General features: G+C 45.7%; 1 protein-coding gene across 1 annotated transcript in view; it reads left to right on the top strand.

Annotated features, from left to right (window-relative positions):
• ITPKB (inositol-trisphosphate 3-kinase B) overlaps positions 1–18,529 on the top strand; it is a 179,180-nt gene that overhangs the window by 122,760 nt on the left and 37,891 nt on the right. Inside the window, exons 5-6 of the mRNA XM_033937411.1 lie at positions 2,076–2,280; positions 13,982–14,083. Of these exons, the coding sequence (XP_033793302.1) occupies positions 2,076–2,280; positions 13,982–14,083 (307 nt within the window). The remainder of the gene's footprint in view (positions 1–2,075; positions 2,281–13,981; positions 14,084–18,529) is intronic.

An 18,529-nucleotide genomic window follows, 5' to 3' on the forward strand; every position in this document is an offset into this window, starting at 1 on the left:
CTGGGTAGCGGAAGTCACAGAGGGGTCCAAGAAGAATTGCAGTTGATCTGGTTCATAGAAGATGTATTTATTTGCCTGATAGGTGATACAACATTTGCAAGGAAATCGAAGTTGATAGGTTGCTCCTAGACTCAGAACTGATTGACGATACGTCAAAAATTTCTTCCGCCTAACCTGCATCCACTTTGAAACATCAGGAAAAATAGCAATCTTGTGGTCATAAAATTCAACGTTCTCAGTTCTGTAAAAAAAGACGAAGGACAGCTTCTTTGTCTTGCATAAAGACAAAGGTCACAAGCAGAGTAGCTCTTGCTGAGATTTCAATCTGTGAGGATTCCAACATCCCGGTAAGATCCAAGTCTCCGGGATGTGTAGGTGACTTATCTTTTTCTTCTTTCAGTGAATTAAGATAGTACAATTTCTTCAGCGGAGGCGTATTAGTCTCAGAAAATTTCAAAGCCGATGTCAAAAAAGAGTGGAAAAGCTCACTAGGCGATTGTATTCTAGAAACAGGAAAATTGAGTCCAATTTTGCTGATTAATAGATTTTTATCTTTCATTTGAAGATTAGAGGAAACTTCTAATTCTGAGACCGAATTATCTGTATATAGAAGTTTGATGTAGATTTATCTAATGTTACTTGGTAAGATTGATCAGAGAAATAAGAAATAAACCGTTCCAGAAATCCCTATAGTTTTCAGCCTGTGGTCAATTGTATCAAAGGCTGCTGTAAAATCAGGAGAGATTAATATAATAGATTTCCTGTGATCCAAATAATACAGAATAGAAATAATAAGCAGTGGCTTAGTAAGGGTGAGCTCTTCCTCGGCCCCCCCTACCACCTTTCCCTGTACCTTTTTAATTTCTCTGGCCTCCATATAAATCAAAAGTACACTTAGCTTTCATCTGAATTGTCCCAGATGTATCCAATCCCAACAGGAGACTCCGTTTTGCAAAGGTGTCTTCAGGGGAGCCTTGCAGAAGACATGCTTCTCAGCAAAATGGACACAACTACTTGCAGGAAGATCGCCAATGCTGTCATTAAAAATCTTCAGCGTCAGAACGCCAATGATGAACGCTCCTTCAGCGTGTTGATGTCATCAGAACTGCCACCACTTTTCACTACTAGCTATTGGTTGACCTTCTTATAGCGTAGCCAAAAAATTTACAGACCTTCCAGCTGAACATTGTAGTTGGATGAACCACGAGTTTGGTTCTTTTCGTTGGGTAGGATTGGAACAACTTAACTGTAAGCACTCATAGAGGCAATATACGCCCCTGCTTACGGCAGAAGGAGCAGCGTTGGATTTTTAATTTACGGTCTTAATCACTCTTTTAAATGGAAGGCATTGTTTTGAATTTTGCTGGTCAGAGAATGTCTGGGGTGTCTACGGTCAACCAATAGCTAGTGGTGGAAAGCGGTAGCTGATTGGTGGCTGTTCTGATGACGTCAACACGCTGCAGGAGTGTACTTCGTTGGCATTCTGACGTTGAAGATTTTTAATAACGGCGTTGGCGATCTTCCTGCAAGCAGTTGTGTCCATTTTGCTGAGAAGCATGCTTTCTGCACAACTCCCCTGAAGACACCTTTGCAAAACGGAGTCTCCTGTTGGGATTGGATACATCTGGGACTATTCTGATGAAAGCTAAGTGAACTTTTGATTTATATGGAGGCTTAATTTTCGTCTCAATTTTATTGGGTGCATGGTGGTGAAAAGAATTGTCTGGCCAGAAGATATATGTGGAGTTTTTTTGGCCAGTGAGCTAACTATTAAGCATTTGTGTACTCTAATGTACCACTCTTGTTGATTTTGAGGTCTCTTTTCTCCACTTTTGATTATTGGGTGGCCAGCTGTATACTTCTCCCTAGCAGAGGAGAGTGGTTATACTATTTACTTTGTAATTAAATTTCCCCCATGAAGCTCTTGATGAGTTTTCACTCAGTTTTTTAACTCAGAGTAGAGGGTTCGCCCCTTTCAAACATTGACCTACATGTGCTGGTGGACCTGCTCAGTATAGAAAATCTTAAGTTGAACATGCAAATAGTGTGGTTCTTCTCTCCCTCCCCCTCCACAGGACATACCTGGAAGACGAATTAGCAAAGGCCAGGAAGAAACCCAGCCTTCGGAAGGACATGTATCAGAAGATGATTGAAGTGGACCCAGAGGCACCAACGGAGGAGGAGAACACGCAACGAGCCGTCACCAAACCTCGTTATATGCAGTGGAGAGAAACCATCAGCTCTACAGCCACACTCGGCTTCAGGATTGAGGGGATAAAGGTAACGGTCAGAACATCCTACCCAGTAAAATGTGTAAGATAAACGAATTACAAGGATCTCTATTTTGCCATCTTTTACCATCTTCATATAATTTTTTTTAACTTTGGTCCAGTAATTCACTGTACAGTTGAAGACAGGGGGAGGGGGGACAGAAAATCTGTCTCCGTTTACACGGGAGGGAAGTTTTTGTAAGTAATGGAAATTTTAGCTCCTTCTGAGGTTACCTCTAATTGAATCCTTACTATCGCATCGATGTTTGCATGTAATCATATGAAACTTTATGAGTTGATGAAACTGTAGCCTCAAAGGTGAAAGAATATTCCAATAAATTTTGGTTTTGTAACCATTTAAAATCGAGCATTGCTTTTGTGGGCACCCTGTATTTGCATCTAAAGATATGTGTAAATGGAACCGTAGTTCACTTTGCCTTAGTTTTTTGCACGTGTACTTCTGGGCTCTAATAAGTGTGCGTCTTATCAGGTTTAGCTGCTAACGGTTGAGATTTTTTTCTTTGATGGAATATTTCTTTGAACAAAAAGCGTCTGTTGTCATTTTAATGGAAAAGCTGACGTTATCCCTTGCTGGCGTTATCCCTTGTGCTTTCCAGCCATCTTTCACCACCCAAGAAGAGACTGCAAACCACTGGGCTTGAATTACCTTTGCTGCAGCTGCATTTACTGTACAATCAGAGGAGGAATTCTTCATATTAAACAGAATGGCATTGTCCGCCTGCAAACACATAGCCATGAAATCCCTTTGGTAACCTAGAAAGGAGTGCCTGTTTGAATGGAACAGCGTCCCACTGCTTTAGAAAGAGAATAAAATGAAACCAAGTGTCATAATGTATCTAACCATTAGATGTCACTGTCCCGTAGTCACAGATACTGATGTGCTTCCATCGTCACCTCTAGGTGGCAATACCCAAAACATCCAGTAGTAAAGTTACATGGAAAGTAATTGTATGACAGGCTATCTTTTAAAAAATTTTAGTATAATAATAATAACTTTATTTTTCTATACCGCCAATAATCATGCGACTTCTAGGCGGTTTACATATGAAGAGAGCTGGACAATCGGCGAGTTACAATATGCAGATAGTCAGTGAAATTACAGTATGTAGAATCTTGAAATACAATATACAGTTTGTTAAGTATTTTCAGAGGGGACATGTTAGAAATAGGAGCAAATTAGAAAATAGAGTTTGTTAAGAGTTTTGGTGGGGCATTGGATAGAAATAGAAAAGAAAAGGATTAACAGAGTTACTGTTTAGGTGATATATCTGTCAAATAAGGCAGTTTTTATGGCTTTTCTAAAAACATCGTAGGTCAGTCTAGCTCCATGAATGTAGTTGTCAAGCCAGTGTTGTTGTTTGTTTGCTTGGTACATAAAGGTTCTTTCCAGAAAGGTTTTGTATTTAATGCCGGTAGTGCTTGGATATGCAAATAAGTGACAGCTGTAAATGTCTATGTCACATACATGCATTAATGATAACATTTTTGTAAACTACGCCTCTTATATGGCTATAAGAATTTTCCATGAAATTAAAGGAGTATAAAATTGCTGGTAGTGTTTTACAATCAGTGCAATGAGTACCAGCTTCTAAGTAGGTGATTCCTATGAATCTAAATTCTTAAACTACTTTATAAATCTAAATAATATTGAAATATGTGCAAAGTGCTCAGAGTCTTATCTCTTGCATGCGAGATCATAGAGGGACCATCATAACACTTTTATGTCCCTTATTTGATATACATTCTGGTCTACTTTTGTGATGAATTTATCATATGCTATTAAATAAAATAATAAACAGTTGGCACTTGTCTTGAAGGATGGTCTACTTCTGAAGAACGGTGCAAGTAGTACGTGATTGCAAAAGTGCAAAACTAGGGAGTATTCTCAACTTCCCATATTGAATTTCAATTCCTTGACTTCCAAGATGGGAAGTTGAGAATACTCCCTAGTTTTGCACTTTTGCACTCACGTACTGCTTGCACCGTTCTTCAGAAGCAGACCATCCTTCAAGACAAGTGCCATATGTTTATTATTTTATTTAATAGCATATGATAAATTCATCACAAAAGTAGACCAGAATGTATATCAAATAAGGGACATAAAAGTGTTATGATGGTCCCTCTATGATCTCGCATGCAAGAGATAAGACTCTGAGCACTTTGCACATATTTCAATATTATTTAGATTTATAAAGTAGTTTAAGAATTTAGATTCATAGGAATCATAGAATTCATGTCTCTCCCCTGTTACATAAGAACATACAACTAGCCATACTGAGTCACACCCACCAATGGTCCAGCCCAGTCTCCTATTTCCAACACTGGCTAGTCCAGGTCATAAGAACCCAAAGAGGAGCAATATTCCATGCTACCGATCCAGCAGTGGCTTCTCCAAAGTCTGTCTCAATAGCAGACTATGGACTTTTCCTCCAGGAATTTGTCCAAACCTTTTTTTTAAAGCTAGCTATGCTGACTACAGTTACCATATCTGGCAGTGAGTTGTAGAAATTAACTATTCATTGAGTGAGAAAACGTTTCCTCCTCTAGTAGCCCAGTATCCTGTTTCCAGCAGTGGCCAATCCAGGTCCCAAGTACCTGGCAGAAACCCAGAGTAGCAACATTCCAGAGCTGAGATTGTGACGTCATAATGCCTCATTCCACCAATGCCTAAGAGCCAACCTCAGCAGTGATGTCACAATGGCTTCAATGTCCTATATTTGGCTCACATAAGAAGTGCCGTACTGGGACAGACCGAAGGTCCATCAAGTCCAGTATCCTGCTTCCACAGTGGCCAACCAGGTCCCAAGTACCCAGCTAGAACCCAAGTAGTAAAACAGATTCTATGCTGCTTAGCCTAGGAATAAGCAATGGATTTCCCTAAGTCATCTCAATAATGGCCTAAGGGCTTCCCTTTAGGAATTTATCCAAACCTCTTTTAAACCCCGCTAAGCTAACTGATTTCACCACTTTCTCCCGCAACAAATTCCAGAGTTTAATTACACTTTGTGTGAAGAAATATTTTCTCCAGGGTGTTTTAAATCTACTACTTAGTAGCTTCATCGCTTGCTGCCTAGTCCTAGTATTTTTGGAAGAGTAAACAAACGATTCACATCTACCCTTTCCAGTCCACTCAGTATTTTATAGACCTCTATCATATCACACCTGAGCCGTCTCGTCTCTAAGCTGAAGAGCCCTGGCTGCTTTAGCCTCTCCTCATAGTGACGTTGTCCCAAACCTTTTTCCAATTTTGTTGCCCTTTTCTGTACCTTTTCTTTTTTGAAATATGGTGACCAGATCTGCACACAGAATTTGAGGGGTGACCGTACCATAGAGCGATACAAGGGCATTATAACAATTTCATCTTTATTTTTCCATCCCTTTCCTAAAATTCTGTTTGCTTTCTTATTGGCCGCCACACTGAGGGTTTCAAGGTATCCTCAATGACGACACCTAGATGCTTTTCCTGGGCTGTGACCCTGTATCACGTAGCTATGGTTTGGGTTTCTCTTTCCCACAGGCATCACTTTGCACTTGCTCATATTAAACAGCATCTGCCATTTTGATCCCCAGCCTCTCAAGGTCCTCTTGCAGTTTTTCACAATTCGCTTTGAACAGCTTTTTGTCATCAGTAAATTTTACTATCTGACTAGTTTATTCCCATCTCTAGATCATTGATAAATACGTGTGTTAAGAAGCAGCATGTATACCTTAGCACCTTATCTTAGAGTTAGCTCTTAAGGGGGTAACTTTTATGAGTGGGGGAGGGGCAGAACATACCAGTTTCCATCCTTGAACCATCCCTTCCCAGCCTCTCCAGCTGGACAAACTTTGCTTAGCCTGTAATCATGGTGGCCCTCTGCGTTCTGACTTTGTCAGGTAGCGCCTGAGGTCGCTGTGAGGGAAACTGCTTCTGTTCAAGAGGCACAGGGCATGCCCGTGGGGGTAATCAGGATCAGCACTTCTTACTGTGGCGTGAGCTTTTGGGGAGGCAATGAGGGGCCTCTAAGCTCCCTCAGGCTAGGGGAGTGGTACTCTTTCCCTCGCTATCTCTAAGCAGAGGGATCTCTCTGCAAGTTGTTCCTATAACTCCGCATGCAACAATTACGGCCAGTGAAAAAGGAAAGGCTGGTTTTTTTTCCTTTGCCGACTCCACCGGCAATTAACAGGCTCTAACGAGGGCTCCTAGGAGAGACATTGCAACTCCTGCGAGAAGGTTAAAGTCCATCCCCGCTTCCTGCATAGCCCTTTCGATATGATTGGGGAGTGTGATGAGCTGCAGGCCAGGCTTTGCCCCTGAGATTAGCGGACTGGCTTCCGCTCCTTAATCACCAGGAACTGCATTACGTCACTAATGTTTATTTCCAGCTCTGAAGGAAGGATACTCTGAATTTCCCTCCCCCCCCCCCCCTTCCCCTAATAAAAGCTCTTACAAAAGGGGATTAGAGTATGCTGGAATAGTCATCCGGTGGCCTTGCTTCCTTCCTTAATTTGTGATCTGACTGGACCCCCCCTCCCCCCCGCCACTCCATGCAGAGAACAAAGAGCTAATAACATAGGCAGCCCCGACGTAGCCCATGTTCATTGAAATGACCCCACAAACACCTCCGTTCAAATGGTAACAACTTGGCCTCAGTTTATTAGATCACCACCGTTAAAACCTTCAAATTCATCAGGGTACCCGAGCTCACATACTCCCTCTAGCCAATTTAGCACATGCTAAACGCTAGAATATAATGGCTGCGTTAGATGAGATTGTGATGTCATAATGCCTCAGAGCCAACCTCATCAGTGATGTCACAATGGCTTAACTGGCTCACATAAGACCATACTAGCCATACTGGGTCAGACCAATGGTCCATCAAGGTCAGTAGCCTGTTCTCATGGTGGTCAATCCAGGTCCCTATAACCTGGCCAAAACCCAAGGAGTAGCAACATTCCATGCTACCGATCCAGGGCAAACAGTTTTTTGCAATGTATCCTCCCCATCTACCCTTACGTAGCACGTTATGTCTGTGTTGCTTATGTAAGTCTGTTAGCTGCCACTTTTATATTTTAAAAATATTTTTAAATAATTTCTGTATAATTGGTGTCTGCATCTTTGAGACAAAAGTGGTTTTTCTTGTTACATAGAGCAAGTTGGACTCCGGTTAGATTACAGAAATTAGATAGTTCCAAGTCTAATAGATGCTGGCACTGCCATCTTGAACCTGGGACGTTAGATCGTTTATTATACTATTGGCCCTTGATACTTTAATTTTGGAGATCCATTTGGGATCAGGTGAACAAAGTCATGGAAAATCCAGTGGCACTAACATATGACACTGAGCTATTTGGCACTTTGATGAGAGCTAAAAGCCAAATATCATCTCACAATAACAAACTTCTCTTTATTATGACAGGGGTTGCCATACAACTTATTTTAAGGAATTGGAACAACAGGGATCGATTAAACTATACCTTTTGGTGGGAGTCTCTGTGTCATGTCTTTAAAATGGAAAGTATTATGGCTATACAATAGAGACATTACAAGAAATTTCTGGAAATTTGGGAGCCGTTGACAAAATACTGCAAAGAATTACATTACATTAATGACTTCTATTCCGCCTGTGCCTTTCAGTTCTAAGCGGATTACATCAAAAAGATAACTGGACATGTCCAGGAAGAGGAATACAATCAAAGACGTTGGGCCAAATACATCAAAACGATATCTGGATGTTTTCAGGAAGAGGAATACAGTTAAAGGCGTTAGGTCTAAATCACATTTTGAAGGGAGGATCCTAAGAGGGGGAGAGAGGGGAGAAGAGTAGGGGTTAAGAAATTGGGATGATTGTTGTTGATTTTGCCCCTTGATCATGCACGTCCAGGGTGGGGGGTTTGGAAAATATTTTTAATCTTTAATTTGAATGCAATATTTGAATATGAAGATGGGGGGTGTTATATGTATTTGTCATAGATTATTATTTTATTGAATTTAGGTGCTATTATAGTGTAATTTGATTTGTATATTGTGTTGCACTTATTTTTGGTTTCAAAATGAATAAAGATAATTTAAAAAAAAAATATATATATATATATATATAAAATATAAGATTTTAAACATTTTAAAAAATATATTTTTAAAAATAATTGCTGTATAATTGGAAACCGCTTTGCATTTGAAAGCGGTATATCAAAACCAAATAAACTTGAAGCTTGTTGCTGTGCATCTTTCTCTCCTAGCCAGGAAGTTGGTTATTAGCAACTCATTACCATTGTTAAGCTAAGGAGCTTTCTAGAATTTCCACTGGACAAGGCGCTTCCACTATTTGCACCTTCCCCAGGAATATCGTTTCAGTGGATAAAAAGAATTACACTTCTCCCTCCGGATTCGCGGGGGATAGGGGCAAAGCCGGACCGCGAATAGTGAAATACCGCGAATATCTTCTGATCCGGCTCTGACCCACCCCCACCTCCCTCCCGCCTTCCCCCCGGCATCACGGCCTTACCTGGTAGTCTAGCGGGCTTTCGGGGCAGGAGCGATCTTCCTACACTCTTGCTCCGTGCAGATCGCCAATAGGAAATGGCTGCCGTGAGTTCCCGTAGTCTCTCGAGACTACAATGGGAACTCCCCACAGCCATTTCCTATTGGCAATCTACACGGGGCAGGAGCGTAGGAAGATCGCTCCTTCCCGAAAGCCTGCTAGACCACCAGGTAAGGAGTAATCTTTAGCACTACTAGACAATTTAAGTCCTGTAGGGAGGCGGGAAAGCCCTAAATAATGCTTTCCCCCCCCAAAAAAAAAATTATGGATAATCGAAACCGCAAACCTCGAAACCGCGAATAGGGAGGGGGGAAATGTAGTCTGTTATTGAGAAAGATGTGGGGGAAGCTACTGCTTGCCCTGCATTGGTAGCATGGAATATTGCTACACCTTGGATTTTGGCCAGGTACTAGTGACCTGGATTGGCTACCGTGAGAACGGGCTACTAGTCTGACCTAGAGAGTTGCGCGGGGACAGAAATCCCACCCATCCCCACCCGTCCCCGCCAAAGTCCTACCCATCCCCACCCGTCCCCGTGAGGAATCCCACCCGTCCCCGTGAGGAATCCCTCCGTCCCCACCCGTCCCCACGAGGAATCCCCTCCGTCCCCACCCGTCCCCGCGAGGAATCCCCTCCGTCCCCGCCCGTCCCTATAAACTTCAGAAATAGTTATTTCATTTAATTATGCTACTGAATTAAAGGCTCTGGTAGAAACCCATTTACAAATAAGCAAAAAGACTTTATTAATTTGAAAATATTAATTGGGAAGAATACATACTTTGCAAACGGGTTTCTACCAGAGCCTCTAATGTTTATAAATTTTTATCAACACAACTAATATACTACTTTATCCTGAAGCAAAATAAAAAAAAAGAAATATAATTCTTTTCCTACCTTTGTTGCCTGGTTTCTGCTTTCCTCATGTTCTCATTCAATTCCTTCCATCCACTGTCTCTCTTCCTTCTGCATCTTCCATTTGCTCTGTTACTGTGCCTCTCCCTTTCTTCCCCCTTCCAAATTGGTCTGGCACCCATCTTCTTCTCTCCGCTCCCCCTGGCATCTTTCTTCTTCCCTGCCAGCGTCTTCTCCCTACTCTCTCTTCCCCATTTCCTTTCAGCGTCCTTCTCCCCCCATCTTCCCCATGTCCTGTCAGCGTCCTTCTCCCCCCTCTGTCTTCCACATGTGCTTTCAGTGTCCTTCTCCACCCCCCCACCCAGTCTTCCCCATGTCCTTTCAGCGTCCTTCTCCACCCCTTTGTCTTCCCCATGTGCTTTCAGCATCCTTCTCCCCCCTCTGTCTTCCACAAGTGCTTTCAGAGTCCTTCCCCCCCCCCGCCCTTCCCATGGCCTTTCAGCGTCCTTCTCCACCCCTTTGTATTCCCCATGTGCTTTCAGCGTCCTTCTCCCTCCTCTGTCTTCAAGTGCTTTCAGAGTCCTTCCCCCCCCGTCTTCCCCATGGCCTTTCAGCGTCCTTCTCCCCACTCCTTCTCTACCGCCCCGGGTGCAGCACAGCCGGCCAGGTCCCCTTACTTTTGTGGCACTTCCCCGACCGACTGACAACAGCCCCGGTCCGACAAACCTCCCTGCCCTTAACCGCGAATCTAAATTACCTTATTACAGCTGCTGTAAGAAGATAATTTAGATTCGCGGCTACAGGGCAGGGAGGATTGTCGGACCGGGACTGTTGTCGGTCGGTCGGGGAAGTGCCACAAAAGTAAGGGGACCTGGCCGGCTGTGCTGCAACCGGGGCGGGGTGTGGCGGGGCGGACCGCCCCCTCCCTTGGTAGCCACTCGAACCGCGAGGCTACTCTCCTCCTTACCTGCACTGCTTGCAGCACAGAGCCAAACGGAAGTCTTCCCGACGTCAGCGCTGACGTTGGGAAGACTTCCGTTCGGCTCTGTGCTGCAAGCAGAGAAGGTAGGGAGAAGAAGAGCCGCGCGACTGAGTACATCCAGCCCCGCAGGAACCCCGCGACCCTCGGAGGCATCCCCACGGGATCCCCGCGACCCTAGGGGGCGTCCCCACGGGATCCCCACGACCCTAGAGGCGTCCCCACGGGATCCCCGTGACCCAAAGGGGGAACCCGCGGGATGCCCGCGGGTCCCGCGGGATTCCCGTCGTCCCTGTTCCCGTGCAGCTCTCTAGTCTGACCCAGTAAGTCTATTCTTATGTTCTTAATTTGGGTGCTCCATACATACCATTTTGAGATGCATTGCACTCTGTGCCAGCCCTAGGGGGGCCCTCCAGCATTTGAAATGCCAAGCAGTCTAATACTTCACAGGCGGAGCCCCAAAACAGGTAACTTGGTTCTGACTGCTTGGCTAGAGTTAGCCAGTTAAGGCCCTTTTACTAACGTTTAGTGCGTAATAATGACCATTGCTAGGTGCCATCCACTCGTATTCGAGTCCTAGTGTCTTGACGAACACCATCAAGTATTCTGGCAGAATACAGAAGTAGATTGCCGGATCTTTCTTCTGCGCAGTATAAATTCGATGTTGTCATTGTTGTCGCATCAAGCGCAATCCTTCGCCTCCAACACTGCCCATCTGCCCAGATGGGTGGTGCATCGTTAGTCTGACATCTCCGCTGAAACCTATCCGTCTTGGAAGGCCCCGCTGGTGGTGAAACTACCGACGGCATAGCTTTCAGCTATGCCGTGAACATTAGTGTGTGCTAAATGCTGTGTATTCTATTTTATACACTTAATTCTATAGGAGGCGCTATGCTGGGTCCAGGCTTCACTGAAGCCTTACCATAGATTTTACTGAAACTTCCTCAGGTTTTGTACTGAAAAACAGAGACTCCTTATGGCCATGCACTGTAGAACGCACTGCATTAGATTGGCACTTCTCTGATAATCCCTTTCAGTTAACCCTTATTTCTGTAACCTTAGCGTTATCAGCCAGACTCTATAGTTCTTTCAACAACTTTCTTTAATAACGTCAAGTCAAGAATAATCCCTTACAATTTGAAGATTTCAAGGTAGTTCAACTTTATGTACAGAATCCTCTTACTCTAACAGCACAAGCTATGCAAAGGAAAGCTGAGAGTGTGTTCACACACTTTGTGGAAAATAACACTGTGCTTCAGATTTAGATATTGAATCTAAAGTGTATTAGGTTACCGGAAATAAAGGGTGAAAACCTGGTGAGTGGACGATATTAGACTCAGGTTTTCTTGCAGCCATTTGGTCTAACAAAATGGATACTGTTCTCTCCCAGAAACTAAACAAGGGCGGGCTTATGCTGTCTACGTGGAGAGGCAAAGCTTTCTGGGGATTTAAGACCACAGAGCACACTTTACTTACACATCTAAGAATAAACACATATACTTGATTTATACAAGAAGTACGAAAAAGCCCACATAAAATGGGAGCAGAATAGCGCCTAACTTAACTCCCCCCCCCCCCCCTTTCCTTTCATGAAGCCACGTTAGCATTTTTTATCGCTGGTCACAGCAGTAAAAGTTCTGGTGCTCATAGGAATTCTTTGAACGTTGGAGCTTTTACCACCGCAGCCAGCGATAAAATAATGCGAATGCGGCTTCATAAAAGGGGGTTTAATTAGTAAATTGTCTTTAATTATGAGCCTTAACAAGCTCATAATTGAAAATATAAAACTTAATTGGGCAATGGACCCCTGTCTTCTTGGGTGCAATTCTACAAAAGATAAGCGTCTATTGCATGGCACCTAGCAACGCCTAACTCCAAAGTAGGCGTGCTTAAGGGTGGAGAAGGACTTGGGCCTTTGAAAGCCTGGCCTAAGTTAGGCGTGATTCTATAAACAGCACCTAAGTGTGACTGAGAAGCGATTGATGCCGTTTACAGAATTTCCCCGTTGGTGCATGTTAATGTCTGTCGGTACGTGCTAGCCATTGCCTGGGTCATTTTCTCGGATTTACTATTAGCTTGATGTGTTTATCTGGGTAATTAATTCAGAAAACCGAATACTCTTAAATCAACAACAATAACGTTTTTTTAAAAATCCAGATATTCAAAGCAAATTTTCTCTGTCTCTGTTTCTCTAATTTCCAAGAAGAATTTTATTTTATTTTTTTGCATTTAATTAATTCCCAAATATTTTTAAGCTCATCGCTCCCTACAGTGACTGCCAGGAGGGATCTAAAATCACTGCTCGGGGTCTGATGTCTGGTAAAGATTTAGGACGCCTGTCCGTCACATTGGCCATCGGGGTCATCCAATCCCTTTCCAAAGATTGTCTGACTCTGAAAGGGAAGCCTTAGAGTCCAAATCTCCTGCCCACTGTCTGACCCAGAGCATCTGTCGGGTGGAGATTCAGTAGGCAGACACCTTTCTCGTGACTCTGATCAGATCATATAGAACATCTAAAAACATTGTACGTAAAGACCAATGCAGTTGGCTAGCATATTGCTGTGTTTGGTGCTATTTAGGGCTCTTTCTCATCATCTCTCAATACTGAACTGTCATGGATGTTTTTGAAATTTGATGGCGTGGAATGTTGCTACTCCTTGGGTTTTGGCCAGGTACTAGGGACCTGGATTGGCCACCGTGAGAACGGGCTCCTGGGCTTGATGGACCTTTGGTCTGACCCAATATGTCTGTTCTTATCCTCTTATGTGTACCAAGTAAGGACAATCAAGACATTGTAACCTCACTGATGAGGTTGGCTCTAAGGCACTGTGGAATGAGGCATTATGACATCACAATCTCAGCTCTGGCATGTTGCTGCCATTTGGAGTTCCAGAATCTTACTATTCTTGGAGATTCTACCTGGAATCTTGATTCTCTTTGGGGTTCTAGAATCTTTTGTTACTCTTTGAGATGCTGGAATGTTGCTACTCCTTTGGTTTTGGCCAGGTACTAGGGACCTGGATTGGCCACTGTGAGAACGGGCTACTGAGCTTGATGGACCATTGGTCTAACCAAGTAAGGCTATTCTTATGTTCTACAATAGAGGAGTAAAGATATATTTGAGTATGACAAATACAAACTTCAAAACGTGGAGTTCCTCAAATATTTTTTTAAATCAAACAAATATTTTAAGACGAGTGAATGATTTTAAAAAAATCTCCAGTACCTCAAACAGAAAAAAGTGATCTTAATTTTTTGTTGGTGGTGGGGAAGTGTTGTGAAGAGACGGAAAAGGTGTTAATTCTGCTGTTTGGATTTTTTTTTTCTTTGCCTTGCAGAAGGAAGACGGCACCGTTAACAGGGACTTTAAGAAGACAAAAACAAAAGAACAGGTGACGGAGGCATTCAGGGAATTCATTAAAGGAAACCGCAACATTCTGGTGAGTTGTAGACAGGGTTGGCTTTAACTTTTAACTAATCTAGGCATTTTCCTAGGGCTGCAGCTGCAGTTGAAACAGAACAAGAGATCCTAACAGACATGCATCAGGGGGATACTGTGTGTGGGTGTACATAGTGATATTCTCATTTAGTAAACTCTTGGGGTGGGAAGAGGAAAGCCTTAAGATTCACCTTGTAGACTGGCTTTGGATGATGATGTCTCTTGATTGCTTGCTGAGGGAGGAAGGAGATTATCTTCTGATCAGCTGATAAAAGCCTGACCAGCAAATGTTTGAACTGTGGAAAAGAGGGGGAGAGAGACGTAGGTTAGCATGCTGCTTCTCCCAGTTTAAATGGGAGGGAGGCGGTTGTAACATGGGTTTCTAGTGCAAAAGACATATGAGCCTTGAACCAATGGGTTATTCTCCTTTACTCTCGAGTTTGTAGACGTCATCATCTATCTTCTTCTCTTGGCTCCGCCTGCTGCATCTCTGGGCTGTGCCCCATCGCCTCAGTTTTTCCTTCTACCAGCAAGTTGGAAGATGTCTTTCTGATCTGCTCTGAACTGAATTTATAAATTGTCTGAACTGTGAGACTTACAGTGCTACAGGGGCAGCTCTGCCTAGCAGAAGACTGGTCAGAAGTCTGTAGCCGAGAGGGCAACCCTTTTACAGGAAACATGCCCTAACGATTTGGAGGCTTGGGGATCGTTCCCCTGGGAGCAAGGCTAGTTCCTGGTTATTACCGGAGCTTGAGCACAGTCCTGAGGGCGTTATCAGATACCGGGGTCTGCTGTTTGAAGCTTGTTCAGGGTCTGACTGGTAGCTCGAAGAAACAAGAATTTGGAATAAAATGTCATGCTTGTCTGAGGCAGTATTCTCCATCTTCTAGCTGTTGTATTTTTTTTTTCTTACTTTATTTAGTTTTTAATGCCAACAAAAAGTGCAATACAATTTATATACAAATAATGATAATCACTTATAATCAATCGGTATCTATACAAAAGATAAAAATTCCCTCCCCCATCCATCATTACTATCAGGAATAATACCAAAACAAAAGATATACCCCCCGCTCTCCCCCCTGGATGTGTGGGTGAAAAACAACGGAAGATAAAGATAAAGGACAACGAAAGCAAATCTACAAAAGACGTCAATGGACCCCAAACTAATTTGAATATCTTATTATGCCCCAGCATGTCAGCATTCATTTTCTCATATTTATAAGTTAAATATAAGCTCACCCACCAAAAAGGAAAACTAAGGTGATCCCAATTCTTCCAATTGCGAGTACCGTATTTTCACGCAAATAACGCGCACCCGTATAAAACGCGCACACGGGTATAGCGCGCAGAAATCACGATGATATGTACAAAAACTTTGGTATACCGCGCTCACGGGTATACTGCGCATGCTGCCCGACGCTCCTTTCGCCCGCCCTGACTTTCCGACTCTCCGTTCACCCCCCCTGACTTCCGTGCACTGTCCCCCCTTGAAGGTCTGTCCCCATCCTGAAAGCCTGATGCCCCCCCCCGACGTCCGATACATCCCTCCCCCCGAAGGACCGCCGACTCCCCAACAATATCGGGCCAGGAGGGAGCCCAAATCCTCCTGGCCACGGCGACCCCCTAACCCCACCCCGCACTACATTACGGGCAGGAGGGATCCCAGGCCCTCCTGCCCTCGCCGCAACCCCCCCTCCCTCCAACGACTGCCCCCCCCCAAGAACCTCCGACCGCCCCCCCCAGCCGACCCGCGACCCCCCCTGGCGACCCCCACGACCCCCCACCCCCCTTCCCCGTACCTTTGGTAGTTGGGCCAGAAGGGAGCCCAAACCCTCCTGGCCACGGCGACCCCCTAACCCCACCCCGCACTACATTACGGGCAGGAGGGATCCCAGGCCCTCCTGCCCTCGACGCAAACCCCCCTCCCCCCCAACGACCGCCCCCCCCAAGAACCTCCGACCGCTCCCCCAGCCGACCCGCGACCCCCCTGGCGACCCCCACGACCCCCCCACCCCCCCCCCCCGTACCTTTGGTAGTTGGCCGGACAGACGGGAGCCAACCCCGCCTGTCCGGCAGGCAGCCAACGAAGGAATGAGGCCGGATTGGCCCATCCATCCTAAAGCTCCGCCTACTGGTGGGGCCTAAGGCGCGTGGGCCAATCAGAATAGGCCGTGGGACCTAAGGCTCCAGGGCCTATTCTGATTGGCCCACGCGCCTTAGGCCCCACCAGTAGGCGGAGCTTTAGGATGGATGGGCCAATCCGGCCTCATTCCTTCGTTGGCTGCCTGCCGGACAGGCGGGTTTGGCTCCCGTCTGTCCGGCCAACTACCAAAGGTACGGGGAAGGGGGGTGGGGGGGTCGTGGGGGTCGCCAGGGGGATCGCGGGTCGGCTGGGGGGCGGTCGGAGGTTCTTGGGGGGGGGCGGTCGTTGGGGGGGAGGGGGGTTTGCGTCGAGGGCAGGAGGGCCTGGGATCCCTCCTGCCCGTAATGTAGTGCGGGGTGGGGTTAGGGGGTCGCCGTGGCCAGGAGGGTTTGGGCTCCCTTCTGGCCCGATATTGTCGGGAAGTCGGCGGTCCTTCGGGGTGGGGGTGCGAGTGGTCCTGCCGGGGGGGGGGATGTATCGGACGTCGGGGAGTCGGCCGGGCAAGAGGGCTTGGGCTCCCTCTTGCTCCGATCGTGGATGCGGGTGCGGGTGGGAGCGCGTGCGAGCGGTCGTTCGGGGTGGGGGTGCGAGTGGTCCTGCCGGGGGGGGGGGATGTATCGGACGTCAGGGAGTCGGCCGGGCAAGAGGGCTTGGGCTCCCTCTTGCTCCGATCGTGGGTGCGGGTGGGAGCGCGTGCGAGCGGTCGTTCGGGGTGGGGGTGCGAGCGGTCCTGCTGGGGGGGGTGAATCGGGCGTCGGGCGGGGTGGGAACTATGTTTTAAAACTTTTGTATACCGCGCTCACGCATATAACGCGCGAGGGGTATGCGCGGTAGGTAAAAACGCGTATAACGCGCGCGTTATATGCGTGAAAATACGGTAATCATTTGCATGGCTATCCCGGTCATAATTAGGAAAAGCCGGCATTTATAGCGGTCCATGGGGGGTTTAAAATGCAATAACGTTCCGCATATAACTACCTCCTACGTCAATGGAATTGATGCCTCCAGTGTGGTATTAATCTGTCCCCATATTGACTTCCAAAAGTTAAGTATCCTAGCTGCTGTTTTCAACTGAAGCAGACACATTGCCGAAAGTATTGGAGCAGAACTATGAGTACGGCCTATTGCTGTCTATGGGGAAAATCAGGGTCTTTTTCCATTTTAATACTTAGCAGTTAGGTGCCATCGACTCGTGTTCGAGTCCTAGCGACTCGGTGAATTACAGATCTAAAAAGAGATCAGTTTTGTGCTGGTAAGGTCCTCTAGCATCATCCCCATCCACATCCATTTTCATACTTGGGCAAATTTACTTCTGAAGTTTAGAAAATCTCTACCTTACATCATGCCACGGTTCTGAGCAAGGTACACTCTTGAACTTACTGACGCGGAGCCGTTAGCCACTCAACAGATTTGTGGTCAGAAGGGAAACCTTTCTGTGGACTATGGTAGGGTTGAAAACAGGCTCCCTACATAGCATGGAGGTGGAATGAGTCACTACTCAGCAAAACTGAAACAACTTTCACACTTTAAAGAATTTAGAAAATGCGAGCGACCCCACTGTTTGGCAAAATAATTTATCTAGGAACTCAATTGGAATCTTAAGCTAAGCCCATTGCATCCCAGGATGCACCGGGAAGGAGGCCTAAGGCCCTGATTGGCACAGATACCTAAGTGGTGGACCTGTTGGCCAGAAGGAATAAGCAATCCCTTCGGCCGGACTTTCACCTATAAAGGTACAGGGGTGGGGGATGTTGTGGGGGCTTTGGAGTGTGGGCTCGGGGGTCTAGAGGCTTGAGGGTGATATGAGAGGGGGGGTTTCCAGCAGGAGGGAGTGGGCATCCCTCCTGCCAGGGGCAGCCTCTCAGCTGATCATGACAGGGATATTTTCCCCCCAATCAGCTGATTGCGAGGGATCCCTGATCAGGCAGACACGATTCTCTAACTGGACCCTGTGACATGGGCACTGGTTAGAGAATCGGGGGGAGGGGTTATGCGGGGTTAAGTGTCTGTCCGTTAGGGCAGATGTGATTCTGTATAGGAAGCCGCTGTGCGATTCTCAGCTGCTTCTTAGGCGACTACTGAGACCAGCGTCCTATATGGAATCTGCCCGCTCTTGCTTAATTACAATTTTTTTTTTCCCAATTATTGACGCTATTAAGGAGATTTTGCCAATGGCGCCCTTTAGAGAATGCATTGAGCCCAGTAACAGCTGACTGAATATTGACCAGACGGATTGCACGTATCGCAGGCGCTGCTCTCAGAACAGGCTCTTTCCTTTGCCACGCCTACCGTGTTTAGGCC

The sequence above is a fragment of the Geotrypetes seraphini genome, chromosome 3 (assembly GCF_902459505.1).
Source record: "Geotrypetes seraphini chromosome 3, aGeoSer1.1, whole genome shotgun sequence".
In the NCBI taxonomy this organism is placed as follows: Eukaryota; Metazoa; Chordata; class Amphibia; order Gymnophiona; family Dermophiidae; genus Geotrypetes; species Geotrypetes seraphini.